At 46.4% G+C, this 25,287-nt stretch overlaps 7 protein-coding genes across 7 annotated transcripts; 5 read left to right on the top strand and 2 right to left on the bottom strand.

Annotated features, from left to right (window-relative positions):
• Positions 1-146: 146 nt before the first annotated feature.
• Positions 147-1,720, top strand: BHQ10_003975 (uncharacterized protein; the record flags this gene model as incomplete). Its single annotated transcript, XM_040876290.1, has 2 exons — positions 147-670; positions 724-1,720. 2 exons carry the CDS (start codon positions 147-149, stop codon positions 1,718-1,720), a joined length of 1,521 nt encoding a protein of 506 aa, XP_040732479.1.
• Positions 1,721-1,993: 273 nt separating this feature from the next.
• BHQ10_003974 (uncharacterized protein) lies at positions 1,994-4,918 on the bottom strand (the record flags this gene model as incomplete). The annotated part of the gene is made up of 6 exons (XM_040876289.1): positions 1,994-3,167; positions 3,223-3,393; positions 3,444-4,078; positions 4,145-4,230; positions 4,304-4,572; positions 4,830-4,918. The coding sequence occupies 6 exons, from the start codon at positions 4,916-4,918 to the stop codon at positions 1,994-1,996; spliced, it is 2,424 nt and encodes an 807-aa protein (XP_040732478.1).
• A 1,200-nt stretch (positions 4,919-6,118) lies between these two features.
• On the top strand, positions 6,119-7,394 carry BHQ10_003973 (uncharacterized protein; the record flags this gene model as incomplete). The annotated part of the gene is made up of 4 exons (XM_040876288.1): positions 6,119-6,264; positions 6,315-6,545; positions 6,685-6,952; positions 7,017-7,394. The coding sequence occupies 4 exons, from the start codon at positions 6,119-6,121 to the stop codon at positions 7,392-7,394; spliced, it is 1,023 nt and encodes a 340-aa protein (XP_040732477.1).
• Positions 7,395-7,503: 109 nt separating this feature from the next.
• On the bottom strand, positions 7,504-9,449 carry BHQ10_003972 (uncharacterized protein; the record flags this gene model as incomplete). The annotated part of the gene is made up of 4 exons (XM_040876287.1): positions 7,504-8,184; positions 8,247-8,902; positions 8,974-9,191; positions 9,253-9,449. 4 exons carry the CDS (start codon positions 9,447-9,449, stop codon positions 7,504-7,506), a joined length of 1,752 nt encoding a protein of 583 aa, XP_040732476.1.
• Positions 9,450-9,978: 529 nt separating this feature from the next.
• BHQ10_003971 (uncharacterized protein) lies at positions 9,979-11,757 on the top strand (the record flags this gene model as incomplete). Its single annotated transcript, XM_040876286.1, has 5 exons — positions 9,979-10,096; positions 10,151-10,420; positions 10,488-10,943; positions 11,003-11,608; positions 11,675-11,757. The coding sequence occupies 5 exons, from the start codon at positions 9,979-9,981 to the stop codon at positions 11,755-11,757; spliced, it is 1,533 nt and encodes a 510-aa protein (XP_040732475.1).
• A 1,614-nt stretch (positions 11,758-13,371) lies between these two features.
• Positions 13,372-13,887, top strand: BHQ10_003970 (uncharacterized protein; the record flags this gene model as incomplete). The annotated part of the gene is made up of 1 exon (XM_040876285.1): positions 13,372-13,887. One exon carries the CDS (start codon positions 13,372-13,374, stop codon positions 13,885-13,887), a length of 516 nt encoding a protein of 171 aa, XP_040732474.1.
• Positions 13,888-22,367: 8,480 nt separating this feature from the next.
• On the top strand, positions 22,368-24,883 carry BHQ10_003969 (uncharacterized protein; the record flags this gene model as incomplete). Its single annotated transcript, XM_040876283.1, has 4 exons — positions 22,368-22,750; positions 22,800-22,847; positions 22,948-23,721; positions 23,776-24,883. 4 exons carry the CDS (start codon positions 22,368-22,370, stop codon positions 24,881-24,883), a joined length of 2,313 nt encoding a protein of 770 aa, XP_040732473.1.
• Between the last annotated feature and the right edge of the window lie 404 nt (positions 24,884-25,287).

Here is a 25,287-nt window from a genome sequence, read left to right as displayed (position 1 = left end):
CCGTCTATCTTTAGGGCTATACGATCGACTTTATAAGGAGACTATTCCTGCAATTCAATTTAAATTGATTGCCCTCAATAAATTTCAAATTGCAATCTAGATTGAGTATTTGAAGCATAGCACATGGCTGAACGTGAACCGACAAAATGACCCAAACCCACGAATTCCCAATGTCCAACTCAGACATCAAAGATCCCTCCATCATCGACGACACCGAGAAGACTGGCGTCGACACAGCACCTAAATACACCACCGCCGCCGCCGCCAACGGCGAAGAAATAGTCTACACCACACCCCCCAAAGGCTACCGCCTCTTCGGCAACATCGTCCTACCAGCCTACCGCTCCCCAATCGTGCAATGTATCATCATAGCATGTGTCCACCTACTCGTCGTGGGAATGTTCAACGTTCTCTCCGCGCTGGGCGGAGGTGGACAAGTTGATCCAACTACAAGCAACAATGCAAACACTATCCTATACAGTCTTTTCGCATTCTTTGCGCTTACAGCTGGATCGGTGGTGAATTTCCTGGGACCAAAAGTCACGCTTGCTATGGGTGGAGTGGGCTATTCGTTGCTGTCAGCGTCTTTTTGGAGTTATAATCACAACAGCAATGCCGGATTTGTTTATTTTGGTGGTGCGATGTGTGGTATCGCCGCAGCGTTTCTATGGTACGTATTGCTCATACATGTGTTATGTCAGTTGCTAATGCTTGCTCATGTAGGACTGCTGAAGGGGCCTTGATCATGTCCCTGCCCATGGAAAAAGACAAAGGCAAGTACATCAGCATCTTCTACGGCCTCTCTTTCTTCGGCACAGTCATCGGCGCTATCATCCCCACAGTCGAGAACTGGGGTGTAACAACTGCCGGCAGTGCCAACGACGGCACATACATTGCCCTCTTTATCCTTATGCTCCTAGGCAGTGTAGTAGCCTGCTTCATCTCCGACCCATCTCGCGTCGTCCGCAACGACGGAAGTCGAGTTTTTGTTCCTCGAAACACCACTTTTGTGCAAGAGCTAAAAAATGTCGTCCTCGCCGTTAAGAGGGAGCCGTGGATCATCCTGTTTTTCCCATATAGTTTTGCCGGATTGTGGTACATCCCTTATCAGAGCAATGACTATAATGGATATTATTTCGACCTACGAACACGCGCTTTCGGTTCCCTGTGGTTTGATTTTGGCCAGTTCGTCATGGCTGTCATTATGGGCATGATGCTCGATTGGAAGACTATTGGGACTCGTCGTCGTCGTGCGTTTGTTGGATGGATTGTTCTTTTTGTCTTGCTCAATGCAGTCTTCATCGGAGGCGTTTTTCCGGCTCGTCGTTCCCATCGCGGCGTTACGCCTCCGGGTGGACTGATAGATGTCAATGACTCCAGGGCTGCGGGATACATTATCCTTTTTGTCTTCTATGGTTGTGTTGATGGTGCTTGGCAGACTTTTGCATGGTGGATTGCTGGTTGTCTGTCGAATGACCCGTTGGTGCTCTCTATCTATTCGGCTTTTTATAAAGTGTTTGGTGCCATGGGGGCTGCTATTGTGTTCAATCTCGATGTGCGTGAGATTAGTTATCAGGCAATGTTTGGTAGCTATTGGGGTTTGCTGGCTGGGTCGATGCTGTTTATTCTAGTGTTGATTCATAAGAGGGTCGAAGATTCGACTGGAGTTGTGGCCGAGAGTGAGGCACCAGTTGAGAAGGTGATACCAGTTGATGAGTGATTTGATGACGGATCCATGACGTGAAGGGGATATTAGGTGATTGAGATGCCGCTTATGGTGCTCAAATTAGTATGGCTGCTATATGCGCGCAGCCTGAAGGCGGTCATATCATTCGGTGGATATCTCGCTAAATACAAATGACTAGCCATATCTACTGCAAAGGCCATTTATAACAACAATTTTTACCAAAGTCATTTCACGCTAATAGAACTCGAGGTAAGAAAATCCTCCCTAGCAAAAAGAAAATCGTATCTATGTAAGCCTTCGAGGCCCTCACGGCAACCATCCGTCTCCGTTGGACGCACCGCCATCCATATTATCCACACTTGCGCCTGATGAGGCCGCATTCTGTGCCAAAAAGTCACTGTCAAAACAGGATATTGCTGTAAACTCATCCAACTCTTGTGGAAAGTTGGAAATAAAACCCTCAAAGCCGAACTGTGGGACTTGGGGTAATCCGGCCGGGTTTGTCGAGTGTGCCAAGTCAAGTTGATGGAAGATTGATGTGTCGCCTGGTGTTTGAGCATTGCCATTTTCTAGATTAACAAAGTCTTTACTATCTGTGTTGCTGTTTGTCGGCTCAGTAGTGGCGCCAGGTAGTAAGCCGGCAGCAATGTCGCTAGGAATAGCAAGCTCAGTGGAGTATGAAATTGTCGGATTTGGTAAAAGTGAAGCATTCGACAAAGACGAAAAGTCTATCCCAGTGGTATCTCGTTTCCTTTTCAAAGTGGGCTGTAATTTGTCACCGTTCACTGACGAATTGCCAGTCGCTGGCGAAATGGGCCCGGTTTTCCATAACATCTCCCAACTTTTGAATCTCTCATAGCCAGAGTCTATTGAGTCTTGCGGCTCTTTAGTCGGACCCTGGATCTCGCTCCAGTCTTCTAACCGGCGTATAGCCCGCTCCAGAGTTTCAATCACAGTTACGGCCGATCTTGCCGAACCAATACCCATTGACATGATCTTGATTAGTCCCATGCCCTGAGTCAATGCATTACGTAGCCTTTCTGTACGTTTTGTCAAGCTCTGAGCTAAAATGACAAGAAGTGCTGCACGGCACGAGCTGAACTCAGTGTACGAGGCTCGTGCAAGACCCGTCTCATCACGCAAGAGACGACACAAGTCGACAATTTCTAGCGCCGCTTCAACGCAGTCGGTTACCAAGATATTTCTCAGCTTGGATCGACTCGCAGATGCCTTTTGTGATGATAGACTGCCATTTCGTACATTACTGAAAAGGAATGGACGGCCCATGAAAATCCTAGTCAAGCAGTAGTCCAGTTTGAGATGCACATTGCAACGGAATAGTGGGCTAGCGGGATTGAGGTCACGGCATGATGTCTCTTCTGGAAGAGTAGACCACCATTCAATTAATTCTCGACGCTGTGTAAGAAGGTTCTCCAAGGGATAAGGTTGCTGCCATTTGTGGGCTTTGCGCAATGATGATCTTGTTTATGATTAGGCATTCACTCTAATAACAATTGATGAAGTACTGCACTCACATTTCCTCGGCCACTTTACCTAATTTCAAAGTCAACTTGATCAACGCTACCATATTTGTAAGGTTGTTGCTAGTAGTACTAGAGTGTAGACTGGGTAGATCTTCTGGCAAATTGGCATCAACATCCGTATCGGTAATCGAAGCAGGTCTACCATGCAGGATACTGATTCGTCTATTCAGTCAGTTAGCAATTATTCAGTAGGTTGAACTAGATTTACTTACTTTTCAATAGTGAATGCAGTCCAGAATACGCGATTCCGCACTTCCTGCATGTGCTGATCCAGGGCTTCGCCAGTGTATCTTCGGTGCATTCCATTTTGGATTGCCAACTTTATTGCCAGGCCAAAGTAAGTATATGACAATCCAGAGGTATCAAGGGGCAATAGATAGGTTCCGATAAGCAAGCACGCCTGCACGCTTCTGACGGACGCAGTAGCAATGATGTCGGGGAGTAGTTTGGACGCGAAATGATAAAATGTCAACCCTACTTCATCTTCTGAAAATCTATGGTCTTCTGTCGATGACTCCTCACGATTGATTTTATTGACTGGCGTTGGTGAAGCCATGTGTGCAAATTGCGTGCCTATGGCTAAAAGCATCAAGATGGCACAGACAGAGGCTGCATCAACCGAGGTGAGGCTGTCAGGATTATTGTAGCATATAGCTAACTTATCACGTAGCCAATCTTCTTCTACATAGAAGTTGTTCGTCTGTGCATATTTATTGGCGACATTGATAAGAAATTCCGCGACATAGCGGGGAGGTAAACATGCTATCGCAGCAGAGACGGATGATGATCCAGATTCCAGATGTGTTGACCTCCATCTTTCTTCAAATGGTAAAGTTTCTTCTCTTTCCTACAATCGCGGTCAGCTGAAGCTATTCATCATAAATGATGGGAACCCGTTAGTGCCACAACATACTTCTGGCGCGCTAGATTGCATCCATTCATCAATCTTTCTTCGAATTTTCATGGAAAAGTTTAGATAAGAAAACTCTCCTGAGTACTCTGCAGTTTAAATATCGGTTAGCGAATGGGACTAATTAGTACACAAATTAACACCACAGGACAAGGGACTTACGAGTAGTATTATCCGGAAAAGCCCGAATACTAAAATTCTCTTCATCGATAGCCAGGTCATCTAGATCATCCGCCTCAGCCTGTATTGTAGGTCCCTCAGATATTGACAGTTCACGCTGGTCTCTTTGCAGATCCTCGGCAGCCTTGCGCAACGACAGAATATCGAGAGAAATGTTAGGCACATAATGCACTAGTATGCGTTCCATGTAGCGCACACGCTCAGCCTCAGCTTCATCATCACGCGTGAAACTTTCAGTTCGGTGACGGTGTCTATTTCCACATTAGATACACTGTTCATTGCTATGGTTGTATTCAATGTATAATCTCACCCAATCGGTTTTTCTATCATTTCAGATGGTGCATTAAATATGCATTGACGGTGGTAGCGTGTGCACCTGCGACAGGGTACTCCCCCTTCACATTTCTCCTTTACTCTTCGACATCCATCGCATCTAAAGCATTTGATCAGTCTAGATCTAGTTTCATTCCCTGTCTGGAAAAGTGGATAAGGTAGGGTATTGCCTTACGCTCGAACGGCTCTTTTGCGATTCTCTTCCGCAACCCGCGGCCTCTTAGCCTTGTTTAGAGGAAGGTATGAACGCGGAGGTAGTTCCATATCTTCAGTCCAATCGAGAAGTCGATTGAAATGACCATGTAATCGTATACTCCAGGGTCGCTATATGACAACCCATTGATTGGTGACTGACAGAAATGATTGGCCTGAGAAACCGATCACAGATGTATAGATCAGGAGCTTAAGTGCTCGCAGTCCAACTAACAAGAGTCGATTAGCGACAAGGCCTCGATCGTGTCTAGGATGGCATTGACATCGACATGTGAGAGAAGCTGTGACAAAAAGATAAAGAGTGTGGGGAAGAAGTCGATAAGGGAGCAGCTGACCGAATGCCGTGCGCTAGACTATTTAGAGACTAGTATATTTATTACGTAGTGGTAAATTACCGTTATGCAATTACAGACTGATTATCGTTAATCCGCTCCGATGGATACTTCGATCTAAAGCAGGAGCAACCACCACAGCCATCCCTGCTCCCCCAACCTCAATGATCTAAGTCAATGGAACGTAAAACAAGCTTAGCATGTGACCAATGTCATGGCCATAAACTCAGATGTACGCCGCTCTCCCAGGGATGCGTTCGTTGCAACAGTGGGTGAACCTTGATCATAGGAGAAGGATGCACTGCCTTAACGTCTATGAGTAGGGCTCGGAATTCGATGCACTTTACTTCGCCAGATCAAAAGGAGAGGCAGAAGGCCCAAGCCGGAGAGCGTATTGCCAATTTCGACTTCTGCCCCTGTATATCGTCCTTCTCGGAATACTTACTAACATTGGAATAGAAGCTAATGTCGATTTAGGATGCGCCAGACTACCCGGTCTTGAATTGCATTCAAGGACTATTTTCTGTGACTGAAAGCTTGGCGGAAGCTCGACTTTCACGCGCGGAAGCTTGTCGTCTGCTTGAGCATTTTTATGAGTCGCCGAATCAAGAGTTCCATACGCGACTTATACGACGTTATAGATTGCTTAATCAACGTGCCCCACGGCCGACATCACCCCCATTGCTTCTGTCTATACTCTGTGAGTCGTATAATTTAAGCGAAAGGGATTCTAGCTCACAGCCCCTTAGGCTCTGCTATGTTTATGCCACGTCTTGACCGTAGTCCCGTTCTGCCAGGAAGAAACTTAAACGAGCATACGGCTTTGCGGCGAAATCTCTTTGAAGAATTAATACGTCAGTTTCACCCTAGGACTCTACCAGACAGCCATCATACCTTTGATGATGCCCTGACTGCGTTTATGATTACGAATATTGGTCCTAGCGAGAAGTCTGTTGAGTCCAGTCTACAATACTGGCTCATGTTTCTGAAATTTATCGTTCAGAAACTGGATCTACGCATAGACGCACCACATTTAGGTGAGGAAGATAAGGAGGAAAGACGCAGGTATTAATGACCCTACTTCAGAGATTAACTCCGCTAATCAGAGCTCATAGGCTATGGTGGGCGGCTTATATTATTGATCGTCACTCTTCTTTGTCCTTCAATAGCCGTCCTGTAATCACAGACCAAGAATGCAATCAACTTCCGACGCCATGTCCGGACAGTATCTGGGACCAGACGGGTCCATTATCCGCAGGCAAGAATGAGACGAGCTACGAAGCTGATATTCTGAATTATGCTGTCCGCAGCCTCGACATGTTTGGCGTTTTCATCCCACTCTCAAGGTAAGTCTTTGGTCATCTTTTGATACAGAGTACGAATCGTGCTAAGGAATGGCAGGATTTTAGGCGAAATACTTGAATATCATTTTCTTCGTGGCTGTGCAATTTTCAATCAGTCGGCTAATTATCTGCTATCTGTCAGACAAAACGTCGAGAGCAATCTCAGTCTGTGGTTTATTTCATTTCAAACTCTAGTAGGACCTGACTTTATTCAGCTCGCGGAAGCTGAAAACGAGGTTTCGGCCCTCCATTGTGAGGCGCATATTGCTTATTATGCACTCCATCTTTATCATTGCATGCATATATTGCTGTACGGCCCAATGGACATCGTCGTTATGTACGAAGATCTGAAGTGGCAAGCATCATCTGAATTTGTAGCAGCGTGTGAGCATGCGAATGCCTGTGCCAAGGTAAGTCGTCAGTCGTCATATCGATATATGACCGAGGTCTATGAATAAACTGACAGTGTAATAGATGGCGCAGCATATACTAAGGACTGATCCCCATCTGTCCCTCATGTATAGATACTACGGGACTTATTTTCTTCAATCATGCTTCATTTTCCTAATCCTTGCGCAGAAACTAGGCCGACAATCAGATAGCTTGATTATAGGCAACTGTGCCATCAATCTCAAAGTTCTGGACCAGTTCATCCTTACGACCAACATGGACTACCAGCATGATTTTGCGAGGCTCATACGCAAGGTCCTATCGGATCTTATTCAGAATCCAGCCTCAAAAGAGATCGATTTTCAAGAGAACATCCAACCTTCGTTGGATCCGGAAATGCTTCGCTACCGCTGGACACCTGGCTTCAAAGGATTGCTACCCAATTTGGACCGGGTTGGATGATCAAAAAATTGCAATTTGAGATACGAGTCTTAAATCTGATGCGCTAATAGCTTTTACGGTCGTTTCTACATGAAACAAGAAGCAGATCTTGATTTATTCCAAAATAGGTCTATGAAATGTCATCGCCTCTGGTGACGATTTTAGCCACTTGCCGTGCGGCGTTTGTGTACTGGCTGATGAAGTCAAATCTGCGCTTCCTGTCCTGCCAATCTTTGTCCAAGGACATATTCACCACTTTTGCTTTGTGATCAGAAGTATATACAGTTGCGAGATCCCTGTTCTCATTTATACTTGGAGCAGCAATAAATGTGATCCAATCGGTTTGAACTCGATTTACAAGTTCAGCATTGCTTGTGCCACCTGTCGGTGAGGCCACATCGATTGCGCGCAGTGCATCGTGGAAAGCATCATAGATATAAATGAGATCAACACAGTGATGAGCGACTCCGTGGTTTGGCCCCAGGAATGGATTTCCGACTTCGACGCGATACGAGTGCACTTGGATGGGATGGAGATTTGAAGCCCTCTTCTGCTGAGACAGCTCCTTCACAGAGGTTTCCCAGGTCATGAAATCCTCACGCGCTTGTTGGACCGGGTATCCAAACTGAATGTCGGACAAGAAACGGAAAATCTGCTCGTGTAAGGATGCAGTGGACATGCTTGCCTCAAGCCTATATATGTTGCAAAAGGCATCCATGAAGGTTTCTTCCAGTGGGCTTCCAGAGGTCAAGCGACTTTTGAAATCCTCTAAACTTTTGATTTGCGTCACGTGGGAGCGATGCATTGTTCCCTAATTAAAAGTTTCGTTGGTCAGCTTGAGTAATCTCTATTCAAGTTTCACTTTTCACAAACCTCAAGCTCGGTATCTCCAATCAAGATCGCATACTCCGGCTTGTCACATGCCCCGACATCCGCCACAGGGTCATCCGAAATGGTAAAGTGTACGTTCCAGCGATTATCCGCTCTTCGTGAAATGGTCAAGTTGTCCTGGACCAAGGGACAGACAATCCAAGCCAAGTCTCTATACGCTTCAAGAATTATATCTGGCGGAATGTTCCTCATGAACTTCATACGTTCGACGGCATCTTCGGCAGGAGCCCCTAACTTATCGCATAACACAGCCCATCGTGTATTTGCACTTGTCATGGTCAGGGGCCCAAGAACACCAACTGCGCCGGACTGGATTATCGCTCGCTGGACCAAAGGAGCCTTTGATCCTAGTATTGCATCTAGAATATGTGCATGTGCCGAACTTCCTCCAGCTGACTGCCCGCCCACTGTTATCTTATTTGTATCACCACCGAAAGCTCCGATGTTGCGTTGAACCCAGCGCAGTGCGATATTCTGATCACCGAGTCCGAAATTGCATCCTCTTGTTTGCTCGGGCGACTGGGAATCGATAATCTCCGACGATGCTGCGAATCCGAACAGATTGAGGCGGTAGTTGATTGTAACGACAATGATCGGTGTTCCTATTTCTACCGATTTGGCTACCAGGTGGGCAGGGTCTATACGTTGCAATCGAAATTAGCAATTTTGAATTCGCATTGATACGCAGGTTTTTTCGAGGTTTTCTCACCCCACATTGGATCTGTCCCAGCGCCAAATGCGTAGGCACCGCCATGTATATAAGCATAAACAGGCAGTTTGGTCTCTCTCCCAGACGTCAACCTGCTTGGTCTAGTGATGAATAAATTCAGGCAGTCGAATTCGGATTCTGTAACATCACTAGGGAACTCAAGATATGACTGGTAGAAATCGCTGTTGTTCGGTTCCTGCGGTTGGGGGCAGCGAGGGCTTTGCTCGATATTTTATGTCAGTTGAAAGCTATAAAATAATGTTGGGTGCGGACACGTACCCATTGTGGGTTGCGTCAAAAACGTCCTCAGGCAACTGATCAAGAAGTATAGCGTGTTGCCATCTTTCAGGTACTCTACCATATGGAATTCCTCGAAACTCTTCAATCCCATTGAGGACACCACTTTTACCAAGGACCGTTTGAGTGATAGACGGCTGTGTCCATGTCGGAAGCAGTACGGAAACTCTGTCCGGCATTGTATGTCTCCCGGAGAAATGTAGAAACGCGACAGGATGCAAAGGGAGGGAAGTCTTACGGCCCGGATCAAGGGAAGCGGAACTATTACTTATCTATAAAAATTTATTCACTTGATCTCACACGAGATACTATTCGATTCGGCCACGAAGCGGGTCTAGATTTTGGCTATCAAAACTTTGATCGGAGAATTACGCGGTTAGCATTCGGCGAAAAGCAACAAGTCCACCCCGGACTATCCAGTGACTCGGCTAGCACTCCACATTCCCAAAAATCTTCTACAGGGGTGCTCAATTCCCAATGTAGAATTCCAGGCTGATACATTGGAACTCTAATCGGAAATTTAGACACATGGCGTTCGGCGAAAACCTAATAGGCCAAGCAACTTTTCAACCCCAGACTTGTCCAAAATGTAGGGAGTAGCACTCCGCATGTCTATAAAGCTAGCTTCTTACCCCATCTTCTTGATGATATTTACTATCACTCGACACGAATCTCCTTTATTTGTATCTTTATTGTCAAGTCGCCGAAATGAGCACTCACACCTCAACTTGGTCTGCCGTGCGAGCTGAATGGCGTGCCATCGGTATCTGTCTCTTCATCACGATCGGTGCCATCCAATTTGGCTTCGACTCCTCCTACTATTCGGGTATGCGATTTTTTTTTTTTTTTCCTTTGATCAATGCGAACTGACGGGTAAAAGGAATCCTTGCGATGGAACCATTCATCAAGGCATACGGACACTACGACTCTTCAACAGGGACTTACATTCTATCTTCGAAGATCCAGTCCTTGACTACTAGTATCATTAATGTTGGTGAGCTTGTCGGAGCTGTCTCATCTTACATAATTGGTGACCATCTTGGCCGTCGCGGTGGATTGTTTGTCTCCAGCTTCATGGTTGTGCTGGGAGTTGTATTCCAGACCGCGAGCCATTACCTTGGGATGCTCATAGTTGGTCGATTGGTTCTGGGTAAGCACGGGCTCAATCCTTCCAGCGATATTACCCAGATTATCTATCGGCTTACAGATTTATTTAGGATATGCTGTCGGATTGATTTCCTGCTTGGTCCCCCTATATGTGGCAGACTGTGCGCCTGCTCGGTTTCGTGGAGCACTTGTGTCCATGTACCAATTCAATGTTGGGATCGGCCTTCTGTTGGGTGTGATTGTCGACAATGCAACCAAGGACCGTGATGACAGCGGCTCGTACCGCATACCGATGGCAGTGCAGCTGATCTTTCCAATCATGCTCGTTCCCGGGTTGATCTCCTTTATACCGGAATCACCCCGCTGGCTATTGGCAAAAGGTCGAGTTGAAGAGGCAAGAACTGCCTTGCAATGTTTGCATGGAAACAGACCGGAATTTATTGAAGAGGACATCGAATACATTGTCAAGACCATCGAGGAAGAGCAGCGCCATGACTCTTCCTGGCGTGAGGTATTCACTTGGGGACCAGAAGGCCGCAAGGCTTATATTGGCATGGCCCTTCAAGGTAATAACCTATCTTCATACATGGTTGTATTTTTCGCATGATATTAATCACTTCTTTAGCATGGCAACAAGCATCGGGCATCAATTTCATCACAGGCTACGGTATCGTATTTTTCAGCACAATTGGAATCACGAACTCCTTCCTGATCCAAATCGGATTATACCTCGTTGGGTTCCCAGCACTATGGGCAAACCAATACACAATTGAGCGCTTCGGCCGCCGGCCTATGCTTCTTGTAACCGTGTGTGCCTTGGTAGCAGTTCTCCTTATTGTCGGCGGATGCGGCGTGGCACCGACCAAATCTCTTGCCCTGGACCGCACAATCGTTGCCATGGTCTATGTTTTCATGATTGTTTTCAATCTTTCTCTTGGCCCAGCAGTTTGGGTAGTCACTTCTGAGATCTCTACCGGCCATAATCGCAACAAACTTATGGCTTCCTCCACCGCTACGAACTGGTTCTGCAGCTGGCTGGTTACTTTTACATTCCCGTACCTGTTCAATAGTGACGGGGCAAATCTTGGTGCTAGCGTGGGCTTCATCTTCGCCGGCTTGTTGGCTGCTGCAGCAGTGTGGATATTTGTCTTCCTGCCCGAGACATCTGGACGTTCTCTGGAGGAGATTCAGACACTTTTTGCAAACCATGTGCCTGCACGTAAATTCAAATGTGAGCTTTACCGATTAAGTCTTCGACTTCTTATTCAGTACAAATGCTAACGGAAGTGTATCATAGCATATGTCATCCCCGGCGCAGTTCACGTCGTTGATTTGGAGGAGGAAAAGACCAGCCAGGTCGTTCAAGTCGAGCAACCTTGAACCATCGTTGCTATTGGTTATTATGGGTTTATGTTAGCAAATATTTGCCTTGAGACAGAAGATAAAGCATATGACGAATAAATAAGCTATATAATCGTTTTTCTTACGGATGGTCTAATATGCCATGCGCATTTGCGATCAACTTTCGTTACGAGTTGTCGCCTTTGCCTTAGCTCTAGGCCTAAAACGCCCAGCCACGTCAAACGCAGCGCATACCCAGGTCATATAAAGACTATTAAGATATATCTATATTATGGATTATATACTCTATTGGCTCCATGTCAGTAAAGTTTCAAAAACTGTGCATTCCTGAAACACATGTTGCCTCCAAAACGGCCCGTACTTTCAATGTTCGAAATCATGAACAAATGCCGGCTACTTCAAGTTGCCATTCGTGAAAATAAATGCACACCAATGTATAGACGATCCCTGTCTGTCATCGTCATTAAACAAGCCTGTGGCCTGGTGGTACACATACGTATGATCGTAAATCTTACTAAATATATATCTCCCTTTGCAGACGAGTCGATGTCCATCATGTTAACGTACATGTAATCCATTTCATGATGCAATATGCTAAACGCCAACACTGGTCGCTTTCTCATGACTATGGATCGTTCGTCCAGTTGCAGAGACTCGATGTTGGAAATCGTATGAAATGGCTAAACAATGTTAAAATTAGTTACGCTCCACTCCGCGGCTCTACAACAACACTACATCATCACATCGTTTAGCTTCAACAATATTACCTAACAGGATCATCCCGAGGTCAAATATTTTCATTGGTACCTGGGCACAAATCAATGTTGGTTCCTTTATATAGTGTCGAGGCGAAAACATTCCATCACACTACGTAATAGCCCCCAACGCAGGAACCGAGCCACCACCAATCGAAGTCATGAATGCCACCCAACACACGCGAATTTCCGGGGTAAGACCACAACTATATTGTCGATCTGTCAGACTCAAATTGTAACAGGGTCTTGCACTTATTCAGTGTCCATTCACAATCGTGCTCTCTTTCCGCCCTTCGTTCCACCACGATCTAATTAAGATCCTCAGCGGGGTGCCCGATGTTGGATTTTCGCCACGCGGAGGATCATACCTCTACAACCCCAATGTGCAGTAGTGGTCTTGTTACGTTTTTAGAAGTTTCAATAGTTCGATCCCAACAGCCTTGCGGCGGTTTGTTTGGTCTCTCGGGGGGCCATTGATCACCATTGTTGATCTGATGCGTTCTAAGTATATGTCCATGAAGAGCAAATGTTGGGCTTATTGACAATTGGCTCACGGTTACTGAATAGGGTCCATTTCAGACTAAACCCTGGTCTGAACCCCAATAAGATGTGCCATTCCTCAATCTTTCCAGCCCCAGTTAGCTGACATGGTGATGTATGACGTAAATGAAGACGGCTTCAGATACGATGTAAGGTCTGTAGCACACATTCGAGGAATATAAAAGGGCATCAAATTTCTGCTGAATATCAAATTATTTCTCAACCATCAAGTCCCACATCAACAACATACAGAACCAGCTTAAGCCATAAAAGTTCTTATCATAAACCTCAATTTCGTTCATTATTATTAAAACAAATTCGACACCAATTAGCTACCATGTACCGTCAAATTCTCAGTCTCGCTACCGCCATCGCCCTCCTCGGCCATGCTTCCGCCGACTGCAAACTTACAAACACCCTAAGCGCACCTGAGTCTGGACCCGAAACAAGAACAGAACTCTGCCTGCCTCAAGGCGAGGGCTCCTGGACCTTCGCAATGGACATCAGTGAAGTCGACGTCCCAACCTTCAATTCGGGTGCCGAATGGGCCGGACTGGCTGGAAACAATGCCTACATCATTTACGACAACAACTGCATTCCATACGGCGTATACGGACCGGATGGTAACGACTGCGGCACCCCTTATGTCATTGAAGACTACTTCCTTCCTTATGTCATGACGATTCAGGATATCAACACTGATCTCGGTGCTGGCTATTTCAAGTTTGCCTATGCCAATGGCTTGTATACTATTGGAAACGATGGATGCACCTGCGGAGACCTTTCAAGTGGCTTGGAGGGCGAACAGGGTTGCAAATGCGCTTTTCCGTTGGAGGGTGAGCCTTCCAAGTAAGGCTTATGTCAACCTTGCAAAACACCCATGGGTATCTTTCTCAACTATTTGGGCATGGGTTAGTGCTCATATCATCGCGCACTGAGTTGGAAATGGTTTCTTCTGTGGTTATTATGTCTTTTGTTGGTCGATTTCGTGGTTGCCTTCTACCAGCTGTGTATATTAGGTGGACAATCTGTACATATACAATCAATCGTCTTATATCGCTTCCATTAAGTCTATATATATGGTGCCTCACTAGTTGTTTAAGTGCACACCTGTGTGTACTTCTATCGCTCTAGATACAGCCAGGATACGCGTAGATCACAAGGTTCCTAGGTATACCATGGGTCTCGAGAGATTTTCCCGAGGAGGGTAATCAAAGTTGCAAAAATTCCTGATATGTGAGATATGTATAAATGTTTGCCTGTTAATGCTAAAGACTCGACCTATATCTCATTGTGGCCTAAGCCCTAGCCCTGAATTAGGAGGCTCCTGGGCAAACACTATCAGGGGCCCAATGTTGTATGCTGCGACGATGGAAACTTCAGGGATTTATCAGAGTGACCGCGCGATCATATGTATACTAGGTACAATATCCGTCTGTGAGGAACGTGCTCAATGTCATCCCAGCGCCATTTGCGTACTGTAAGATAATAGTACAAAGTCGCAACTGTGTGAAGGAAGAAGAGACCAGCCTTGCATTGACTTGTTTTTCGTAGCGAGTATACTCATAAGATTGAGATGTACGTACGCCACGGTTCAACAATATCTTAGATCGGTGACTTTTATTACAAAAATACTTTGCAGACTGCTCGTTTTTAGCTGGCAGATGCGTTTATCGAAAATTATTTCTTGAGCAGGACCATTGTTACAGCTTGGGGGTTTGGGCCTGAGAAATTTCTTAGGTAGAGTATTGAGTATTGAGATTTAGTGCTCCTCTGCACGCTTTTTCACACATGGCAGATCCAAAGCTCAATGCCACGGCACCAGAACTGCTTTTGTGGCGCCTCTTGAGTATTGGACAAATGCTATAGGCCTGCCTGCCCTTTTATTAGACAAACAACGTTCAATTTCATTCCTCAGGGTCGATGGCTAACTCGCAGACATGTCTTTATCCGACTCAAATTTAAGCTTGTTCTACCTTGATTCTTGATAACAGCTGAATTGACCTGGGACATCAAACCGAGTAAATATTATATGTACCACTACATGTAGAGCCGAACAGTTTTGATAAAGCCTAATACTATCATTAACAGGTATGTGTAAAAGACCCTATCATCAAGTAAAAGAACTCAATTTGGATTGTACCTAGGGACGTGCGATGAACTTTCTGTTTTTTCCACAGATCGAGGTTCAAATAAAACCAATCGTAAGTAATAGGATAATATCTACAACCAAGAGGACATTGGATAAGCAAGACCGTGATTGGCTATCGTCCCAAACGTCTTACGGAGCTGGTCGTCAAGATTAGATGTAGGCAAATATTATCCACACAAGTAATTGGACGACGACAATCCCATATTCACGCCATCTATTATTGAATACTTATGAATGGCTTAATTGTACTCGGCTCTTCTTGTGGCTGCACATATAATCGATGATTTGCTGGTCCAGCCATCCGAAATCAATTAAGAAACGCCTCTTAGGTCATTTTGAGCTGCGGGAAAGAGCATGACAGCACCCAAGCTGCTTGAAGACTTAATGAATATATATCATAATTGGATGTCATTTGCTGACATCGAAATACAATCATAGCACATTAAGTTTGACATTAATTGAGGCGAAAGCAGAGTGTTTGTACATGAAATTCGGTTTGCCACCACCACTGAAGCTACCTAAAAATAGACGATGACAATTGCCGCATTTTAGCCGTGAAGAATGATTCCATGGGTCAGAAGATTAGATTCAAACTGTTCTTCAGGAAACTAATCACGTTGAAGCTCTGTGGGAGTAAACGTTCATGGCAAATTAATCATCGACGTACGTAGCTCATTCAATAGCGACCCAAAGGTAGATGTAGGGGCCTGAGCATGACCTAAACTCTAGCTGCCCTAAAAGGCGTGTTAGGTCGGCCGTCACCCTTTAGCCATGGAAATGTAAAGATGGACGAATAATGTGATACGTCACAAAATGATGTGTACATCGGTGAAGATAATTGACTACTTGCCGGAGTTGGCAATAAACAATGGGGGGGAGAAGGAACGGATGCCTGAGTGGACCGAGTATGCTCGTGCCAGGAACAGACTGGTGGAGTCGCTGTGGTGTGGACATTATTGTGGTGCTCAGATCGCAGAACAACCAAGCAAACTTGGTAGTGGTATCTGACTTGCTTGTTTAGGGTATCTACAATACACATAGCCGAGGAGGTATAATCATCGGATAAATGGAGAGTAGCGAGATCGGGAGACCTGCGATATACCTTTGACTCTTCTAGAGTCCCACCTCTATACAAATTTGGTGTGAGGAGACATCCATCTCTTTAGGTAGGGGAGGACTACATTTAGCCACCGGCAGATGTGACCAAGTCACAAATCGGGAAGGTGCTAAGATGCGTCGAGCAATCAGGAAAGATCAGCATATCGCCGCTGACAAGTTACCAACAATGAACAACTTCTCCATATACGCACTGCATGTGTATGTTCCCCTTGGCGAGTTGAGGACCATAGATCGTAGTTTGCCAAACACTGCTTGACCGCGAGAATCGACAGAAAAGCATGTGCCAGCACATGCGTACAGACTAAGGTACCTAACCGTCTTTGTTTCGGTAGACGAGACTCCGAGAATTTGGGGCCGAGTGGAGTCTGTAACGGTGTGACAGATCTGTGGAAGTTTACTTTTACTTTGTCTGCGTCGGCAACGTACGGAGCAAGTGTATGACTTGAGTAGTAGTTCATGTTGATCAAAAACAGTACAAACCTCTGTGTGCTGATTCGCTTCAGAACAAAGGAGATAGCTCTCCGATGATGCTCGAGACTCGATTGACCGGAGAATATGCAGACGCATCACCATTAACTCAAGGGTCAGAACCGTCCGTGGTTGGGTTGCGTCGTAAAATTACCAATCTGACCACAAACTCTAAAAGAAATTCGGATCTCAATGGCGAAAAACAAACGAAGCATTCCCATTGGCCATCGGCACCGCGCCCGAACCACGAGGCGCGTCTGCTACGTAGTAAAGGCAACTTGTCTAGGCCTGAATCTGCCGAATGCGTTCCTGTATCCGTGTGACCGTGTAACAGAACTGCTGTCTGAGCCCCAATGTTACATGAGTCTCCTTTAAAGTGTACGTGCACGATTGAGAAGTCGACCGTAAGTCTACTCGAATGTCAGAAAATGATTACACATCGTTGGGATATAACCACCACTTGATACACGGACAGGACGGACCGAGGAGCAATCACAGACCGTCGCAGCTAACAACAGGCTTAAATTCTCGGCAGCAAGCGGCGACTATGCCTGTAACAAGTTAGCGTCTGCATTGGATCTCATAAGGCGGATGGATAACCAATGGCACGTGTGCAGGTGGGAACTGTAATTACCGGGCCATAATACAAGCTACGTTAATGTGTTACGGTATCAGTAATTTTGCCGAAATACGTATTTCAATACGGGTTTAATCTACAGCTAGGACTGAAGAAACAGCACTACATTTGTATAATAAGGTACTTCTGGGATGAAGGTGTGCTACGGTGAAGAATGCAAAGCTCCGAATCTGGCGATGACTGACGATCGCTGGAAACAATAAGCCATCGAGAAAAAGCAAGATGACTAGGGAAAAGCAAAGAAAGCGGCTCCTTGCCACATGCACCTCAAGGCAGCAAGCCCTCACCTCATGTGGACTGACTTGTCAGTGTTAGTTGATACGAATCGACCGAGTATCGACGATCTCTCGAGTCTTGACTTTTGACTCTTTCTTAACAATCATCATAACTGGACAGTGGACACGATCTTCGCGGCTTTTCCCGTCGGGCTATCTCTTCCGTTGTCCCCAGAGCCCATCGGACAACATCCCTGTTGGCGTGGGTGCGAGGGGGGCGGCTGACCTGCTCGCAGCTGGAGTTGGCTCTGCATTCTAGAGTCTACGATACGGAGAAGACCAAATTGAGATGGGGTTAGTGGAATGATTAATCACGAGAGGTACAAACCTTAATAAATGAATCGCACAATTTAGCGACCCAGTAATTACTAGTCTGCAGTTTGAATGCCTTCATTTACTGGGAGCCCCCTGTAATCCTCTGGTCGAGAGTCAAAACTCGACACAATCGTGATGAAGACACGGAATGCTCTGTTTAGGACAAGTTTAGACGCCACCCGGCTGGCCGCAACATGTCGGGATTGGCGATGAGTGGCTGCCAATTTGCCACGAGTCACGGCCCTTGGTATATCGACTCGAAAATATAGTTGTGTAGCACGACATGCGGCAAGTTCTCCTTTCGGCAGTTTAGGAGCAGCATTCTCATGTATGATAATCGATTATCTTGGTTGGGATGATTCAAGGCTTGCGGAGATTGCCGGTATGATTGAGCAATATACTCCGTACATGTTACGCATACTTGTATGACAGTGTGTACTATGTATGTACTTGGAGATGAGTGAGCCCGAAAGTAGCCCACTCTAACTCCATAACGAATGTTGTACAGTGTACCGTACAGTGGGACAAAGCTAACTGCTTGTTCATAACGATCGGCAGACCAGAGCCTAACGAATTGTCCAATAGGAACCAGAGAGAATGATGATCTGTAAATGAATCTGTAAGCGATCAAAAGTGAACTTGCTAATTGTAAGTTGTGGTGATCTACATTGGAGTTTCCCATCTGACATATCTCTCCGTCTGTCTGTCATTGCCTGTGTCAGTCGGTGATTGGGGGTATAGTACGCAGAAATCACAACGCAATACTTGGACCTTGACAGGCATGAGTCCAAGCGCTCAAGTGTCATGGCTTTACAGACTGAATCATCTTTTACAATTAGTTATTATCCAGGGAGTCATGTAGTCAATAATTTGAAATGGTCCGATGGTGTGCATACAGATAAAGAAGCTCATCCGCTCACACATGCGATCGAAGTTACACAACGTCCGTAACCCGCATATTCGATCGTACATGGACATACTTCGTACAGAGAGCCCACTTCAAGTAATCTACAATGGCATCATTCCATACGTCCTCGATACGCAAATTCCGATCTTGAGAACCACTTAATATCCAATGGTTGTGCCTTGCTAAATCTAGTGGTGGGCTAAACGGGCGGTGTATGACTAGGTACGAAGCCACGAGATACCACCTGACATGACATGAATCGCTAGACATACTGCGGGAAGTTGGGAGTTGTTTGCTTCTTCTACTGTATTAGGTTGTACCCGCTGCACGGGTCAGGTCGAGGTCGAATGCTTCTTTCTCTCAGCTTAGATTACTTAAAGTTAAAGCTATGAATTAAATATAACTAAGTTAGTTAACTTTAGTTAATGAGTCTGCTGACTGTAAAGAGCCAGGATTCAACCCCATTGGCCATCTTATGCTGTTGATTAGTCGTGTCGGTTGATGAAACGAAACCTAGCTAGTCAGCATAACCTCGAAGCTTTAACTACAATTAACGACATAGCGCTCAGCCCTTCAGTTTGCATACGACTCGGCTGATGGACTTTGCCTCGTTTGCGCCGCAACTAGCCAATGACGGTAGATATCGTATATGTACGAATCGTCGACTACGGAGGATGCCGTGCCCTAATGTATCACCAACAAAAAAAACGAAATTGACAACCACCATGGCTCACGCTAAGAGACGCCGCACGGAGTTCAGGTACATATGTACTACGACGTACTTAGTAAGAATGTATCTGCATGAGGTTAGAATACGCACGTAGCAACACGGGGACGCTCCAGACAAGTCTCGTAGAGTCGGTATCCGAGGATTTTAGCAAAAGAAAGAAGAGGCCCCACAGCCCACGCGCGGAGGTCTCGGCAGGATAAAATCCAGGGTTGTTGCCAATCACGAATCATATAGGTATAAAACTGTGTTTTATTGGTTTAAGGAAGGATTGCCAAATCTTCACTGTGGTAATCTAGTAGTACAGAAGACTACCAAATATGTAGCAAGTAACATACGATGTAGATTACTTACTCCGTACTCCGTCGGACCCAGGAAAACGGTTAGACATTTGAAAACGATCTACAAATCTACCGGTTCGGATCGAAGATGACGACTGAGCTCATGATTATCTAATGATCCCGCCCTTGCCTGATCAAAGTTCTGCAAGTTCGTAGATAGGTAGGCAAAGAACAAACGTGATCCAGTCAACATGCATCTGCAGAAGAAACTTCGGCGGGATGCCAACCGAGGCAGGGATCGCAGAAAGGGAGAATCAAGATGAAAAGCAAAAACAGATAACGCAGCGCTAATTCGGCAAAATTTCCGTGGTTGCAGAAGAATAGATTATGTTCTGGTTACAGACGAGGATTTACGTACGCTTTGATCCACTGATGTGGCTGTGTTGTAGCGGTGATGCCATTGGCTCAATAGCATCGTGCACGACTCCATACGCAATTTAGGGTATGAAATTTGTTAGCACGGCTCGGGAGATCTGAACTAAATACGAGGTAGTACTACTTTAGTCGAACGGACGAACTTGCTGATAACTTGTCGCTTGGCAGGATCTTAATTTAATCTATCTATGACCAGGCCTGGACATCCCTGACTGTCGAATCGCTTGCAAACGACGGAGAATATCCCTTGCTAGAGTCCGCCCGTACATACGCTAGAGTGACATCCTGCTAGGTAGGCACACAAGAGGCAGAAATCGCAACCAGTCGGAGTGCAAAGGCCAGAAGCATTCTAAAAGGAACGCCCCGCGATCATCCCATTCAAGTCTCCGCTTTCATACTTGCCTCTGGGCTGAAAAGCCTGAAACGAAGCTAGACGGGGTCCAACTCCAACGTGGTTGGGGGTTTGTGTTGCTTTTTCTATTGCTGGCCTGGCAGCGGTCCCATCGTGAAAATCTCTCCGTATGTACATAGACATCTCAAACTCTCAATGTGTGTCCGACCATACCTCGGTCGAAGTATTGGCGATCGTTAAACTTTGTTCTCGAACGACCAAGAATTCTGTTCGTCCAAAGTATTCTGTAACGTAAGTTTTGTGAATGACCGATGTAATTACAGCCCGGTCATGCATATACGTACCGTACCGTACATGTGAAGTTCAAACGGCGTCCAAAGCTCGCGTCAATCCGAGCTTTGGGCTCTCTTTTAGCAGCTCCTTAAGATTAGCTTGTTGGACCCATGGGCTTGGCTGTGGTTCATCACGGGTACCATATTCACGACTGTCTTGCCCCTTTGAGACTGACCGAAGTGTGATTTGCATAGGCCTAGCGTTGGGGTCTAACCGTGACAAGCCGTACCTTCGGTATCTTCTGGCGATACCGGACCGTACAGGTTTTAATTACAGCGCCGACTCCCGAGAACAATTACGAACAAAACGTGAGACGATCTGGGTACGCTGTACGTACTCGAAAGGTACATCGATCCGAAATATCTTTATACCAATGCAGAGGATTCGTGCTGCTGTTTACTGCTATGTACTATGAACACAGCTACGGATCTTTGATTATACTCCGTGTTGTCGGTATTTCAAGCCGGGCAAACCTAGAACAAAACTAAAGAGTCTCAAGGCAGAAGACACTAAGAATTGACGGGAATCCACTCGAAAGTTGCCACCAGTCTTTCCGAGAGGCTGGAAAGTCGCAAACTCTGAAACTGTAAAAAGAGAGGACGAGACGTCAGACTCAGACCAACCCACCCTTTTAGTAGGCACACTAGACGGCGGAAAGCGTCGAATTAAGACGCAACTACCAGACGTGATTGGAGGGCGAGCTCGTTTGAATTCCGAACCAAAAGTCTCGTGCAGACAGAACTATGGTAGTGGTAGATTACTACCACAGCGTTAATAATGTATGCGGTATGTGTTTACTGACTTACATGGCTAGCACCAAAGTCTAAGGGTCGACTGGCAACCTCAGGCAGCCCCCGGCTAGGCGGAATCTGGCAGTGTCCCGCGATGGGCCCTTCGTTCCTCTTTCTTCACTCCAGCCCTCCCGCTCTTCATTTCTACACTCGCTCTTGATCTTTCGCTTTCTGCTTCTGGACTCTCGTTGTAGTTACATTGTAGCGTCCTTTGGAGCTTTTCCATCCTTTACTCCCGTCTATATACTGCTAGTTCTTTGTTCGCCCCCGCTTACCACGAGCAAGGAAGAGCAGACGCTGTCATTCTTCGAGACTAGCTTAGTGTTTGACAGATTTGGTTAATTAAGCAAGTCCTCGGACAAGAGAAAAGAAAGCGCAAAACGTGGGAAGCAAATCTACATGGTGAGGGCAGACGCTTAAGCGTGCGGGTAGCCTTTTCCGCCACTGAGCCGCATCGCATCGCATCGCAACTGATGATTGCGAGTTTGCGACAAAGATGAATCCGTATCCACCCACAGCCTCGACATCAACTCAAAATCACATGTACGATTCTGGTTCATCAATGGCTTCTTCTTTATCTCCTCAGACTTCGCTGCCGCCGCCATCTGCTCTAGCATCCGCTCCCCCGAGCAGACCTAGCAGTGGATTGCAAATGGCGTATTTGTTGCATCCACCGGCGCAACAGGGCCCTACACTGCCTATGCCGACTTCCTCACCTTATGCTCACTCTTACGACTCAGGAACTGGGTCTCCGGCTGATCGGTCATCCGTTTTGACGGACGGAAATGGCTCTCTTCCCGATGCACCAAGCCTTGCGCCTCATATGGGAGGAGCCGCAGGACAGCCTCAACAGAAACGAGCTTATCGGCAAAGACGAAAGGATCCTAGCTGCGATGCTTGCCGGGAACGCAAGGTCAAGGTAGGGTTTGTCCTCGCCTACGGGTTGCGAATCAACTAAATCATGAATGCGCAGTGCGACGCTTCCGAATCATCGAGCTGTACAGAATGTTCGAACCGCAAGGTTCGTTGCCAGTTCACTAAAGAGACAAACAGGCGCATGTCTTCAATAAAGTTTGTTATACAACACCACCATTGCGTCTTTACTTACTGACTATTGGCAGACAAGTACAAGACCTGGAAAAACAGCTTACCAGTACGAAACAGCAACTGCAGCAGCTTCGATCAGGCGTTCTGAAGGCGGATAATGTGATGGATATCGAATTTGATGTCAGCGGTCAACCAGTGTTGAAACTTCCAGATGTCGGCGGTCGACCGGTGCGACAACATCGCCCTCCAATTTCACAGGATTTCTCCAGAGTGCGCGCCAACGTGCGCACCTATGGGACTGGTGTTGTCAAAGTGCCACCCCCGTATCGACAAGTGGTTCCCTCTTCCTTTATCCAAGACAACGGGCCGGCGCTGCCTGTAAAGAGCCTCGCAGATCGACTGCTAGCTCAATATCACGCATATGTGCACTCGGTTTTGCCGATTATTCACTGGCCTAGCTTTACAGCCGAGTACGAAAAAGTGTACCAGCGAGGAACACTGCGTGGAAGCCTTCGAGAGTGGGCTGCGGTGCTGTTTGGTGTTTTTGCCTGTGGTTTGATGCACTCTTTGGAGCCAAACAAACAACAAGATGCGCAAGCATATTTATTAGTATCGCAAACGATAGTTGATATATGGTTGGACGACTTCACACTTGATCAGGCCCGTGTCTCGCTTCTCATGAGTATTGTTCTTTATGAGATGAACTCCCGATCTTCAAGCTGGGTTTGGCTCGGTTCGGCTGTTCGGATAGCACAGGACATCGGTCTTCATATTGAGTCGGGTCCATGGTCCACTGTCGAGCGAGAAATGAGAAGACGTCTTTGGTGGGGGATCTATGCATGGGACCGGTAGGATACATTATTCAATTGCAAATCAGAGTCGCTACTGACGGTGTTTTTCAGGCTGTTGTCTCTCGAACTAGGCAAACCAATCTCAATCCATGACCAGGACTGTGATGTCGACCTTCCCTGTCCAGTTGATGAGCAATTCATCGCAGAAGGGGCTAGACTACCCGAAGGCTCAAACACAAACTCTTTACTAGCTACGATTCATGTGGTGCGCTCAATCGGACAACTCACCAAGACGCTGAGATCCCCAATTGTCAGTCCTGCGACACTCGATATCTTCGATCGTCACTTCAATGCTTGTCTGGCGACATTTCCTATCCATTTTCATCCCAAATCTGATAGTCTACTCGATCCGAGCTCTTTAGCGCCAATCATCTACCTCCAAAATGCCCGTTACGTTTTACATCGCCATAACATTTCGCCGTACTGCCCTGCTGATGTCCGGTTTCCCGCTTTGGATCAGTGCTTCATGATTGCCCAGGATACCGCTCGCGTGCTATCGCGGTGCATGCATTCACCACCGCCAGTTGTTCCAACGTCGGTCTACGGTGGCGCGCGCAATGATTGGCAAACATCTTTGGCATCATCAGCGTCGACTATGTTGTGTAATCATATCTGGCGCTGCTTGTTGATTTTGATTTTCAGGGAAGACTTTGCGGCAGCTTCGGTATGTGTACAAGCTTGCAAGGTTATTGGCGATCACCATATCGCCATGGCGTCTTGCGGTCGTTATGTTGCTTTCTTCCTGAGGATTTTGTTGGACCGCCTACGACGTAATGACTCGACCCCAATTGACCGAGACGAAGAGATGCTCGCGTACGTGTCAGGAGATATGCAGAGTACCGCGACCGGTAGTTGGATCTGGCAAGGAAGCGAGACGGGAACACAGTTAGAAAATGTGCCATCGCAATCACCGCCATATGTTTCTTCGGCCCCTGGAGTGGGAAGCAGGACATCCAACGATGCGGAATGGGAGGGTTGGGACTGGATCGAAGGAACTCTGCAATACCTGGCTGGTGAATTACGCCAGCGCAGTTATGACCGTCGAGACGTCCCACCAGTCAGGATTGCTGCCCCTGCTCTCAAGATTGAGGAGTCGGCAAGCAGCACTTCGAGATCGAGTGCGCCCAATTCGCGCATGACCATCGCCAACATTATTTAGTTTGAGATTTCTTTTTGTTCGTACGAATTATATGTCGCATTAGCGGGAAGATATCTGTCTGGTTCGGTATTTGCGAAGGCGTTTAACCTATCAGACCGGTTCGGTTTGTGAAAACGATGCGGGGAGTTCTTGATATTGTTGTCTTGGAATGAGCAACGACTTTCTATTTGATGTAGTAGAGCCTGTACGATACTATTGACTTACGAAGACGGGGTGGATTGCAAATACCATTTGGTACTGATGTTGATCATGCATAGCGTTCTCCTACACTATAACTCAGACACAACTTTTCTGGCTATTTATTTGGATCATTTTCATGCAGTATCCTCTGAGTGATGCTGCGTGCATGTTTCATAGACTAATCTAGCTATGCATGACCGAAAGTCACCTCTCTTCCTTTCATA

Source organism: Talaromyces amestolkiae (assembly GCF_001896365.1).
Source record: "Talaromyces amestolkiae strain CIB chromosome Unknown scaffold6.1, whole genome shotgun sequence".
Lineage (NCBI taxonomy): Eukaryota > Fungi > Ascomycota > Eurotiomycetes > Eurotiales > Trichocomaceae > Talaromyces > Talaromyces amestolkiae.
This window is presented reverse-complemented; position numbering and strand designations above follow the sequence as displayed.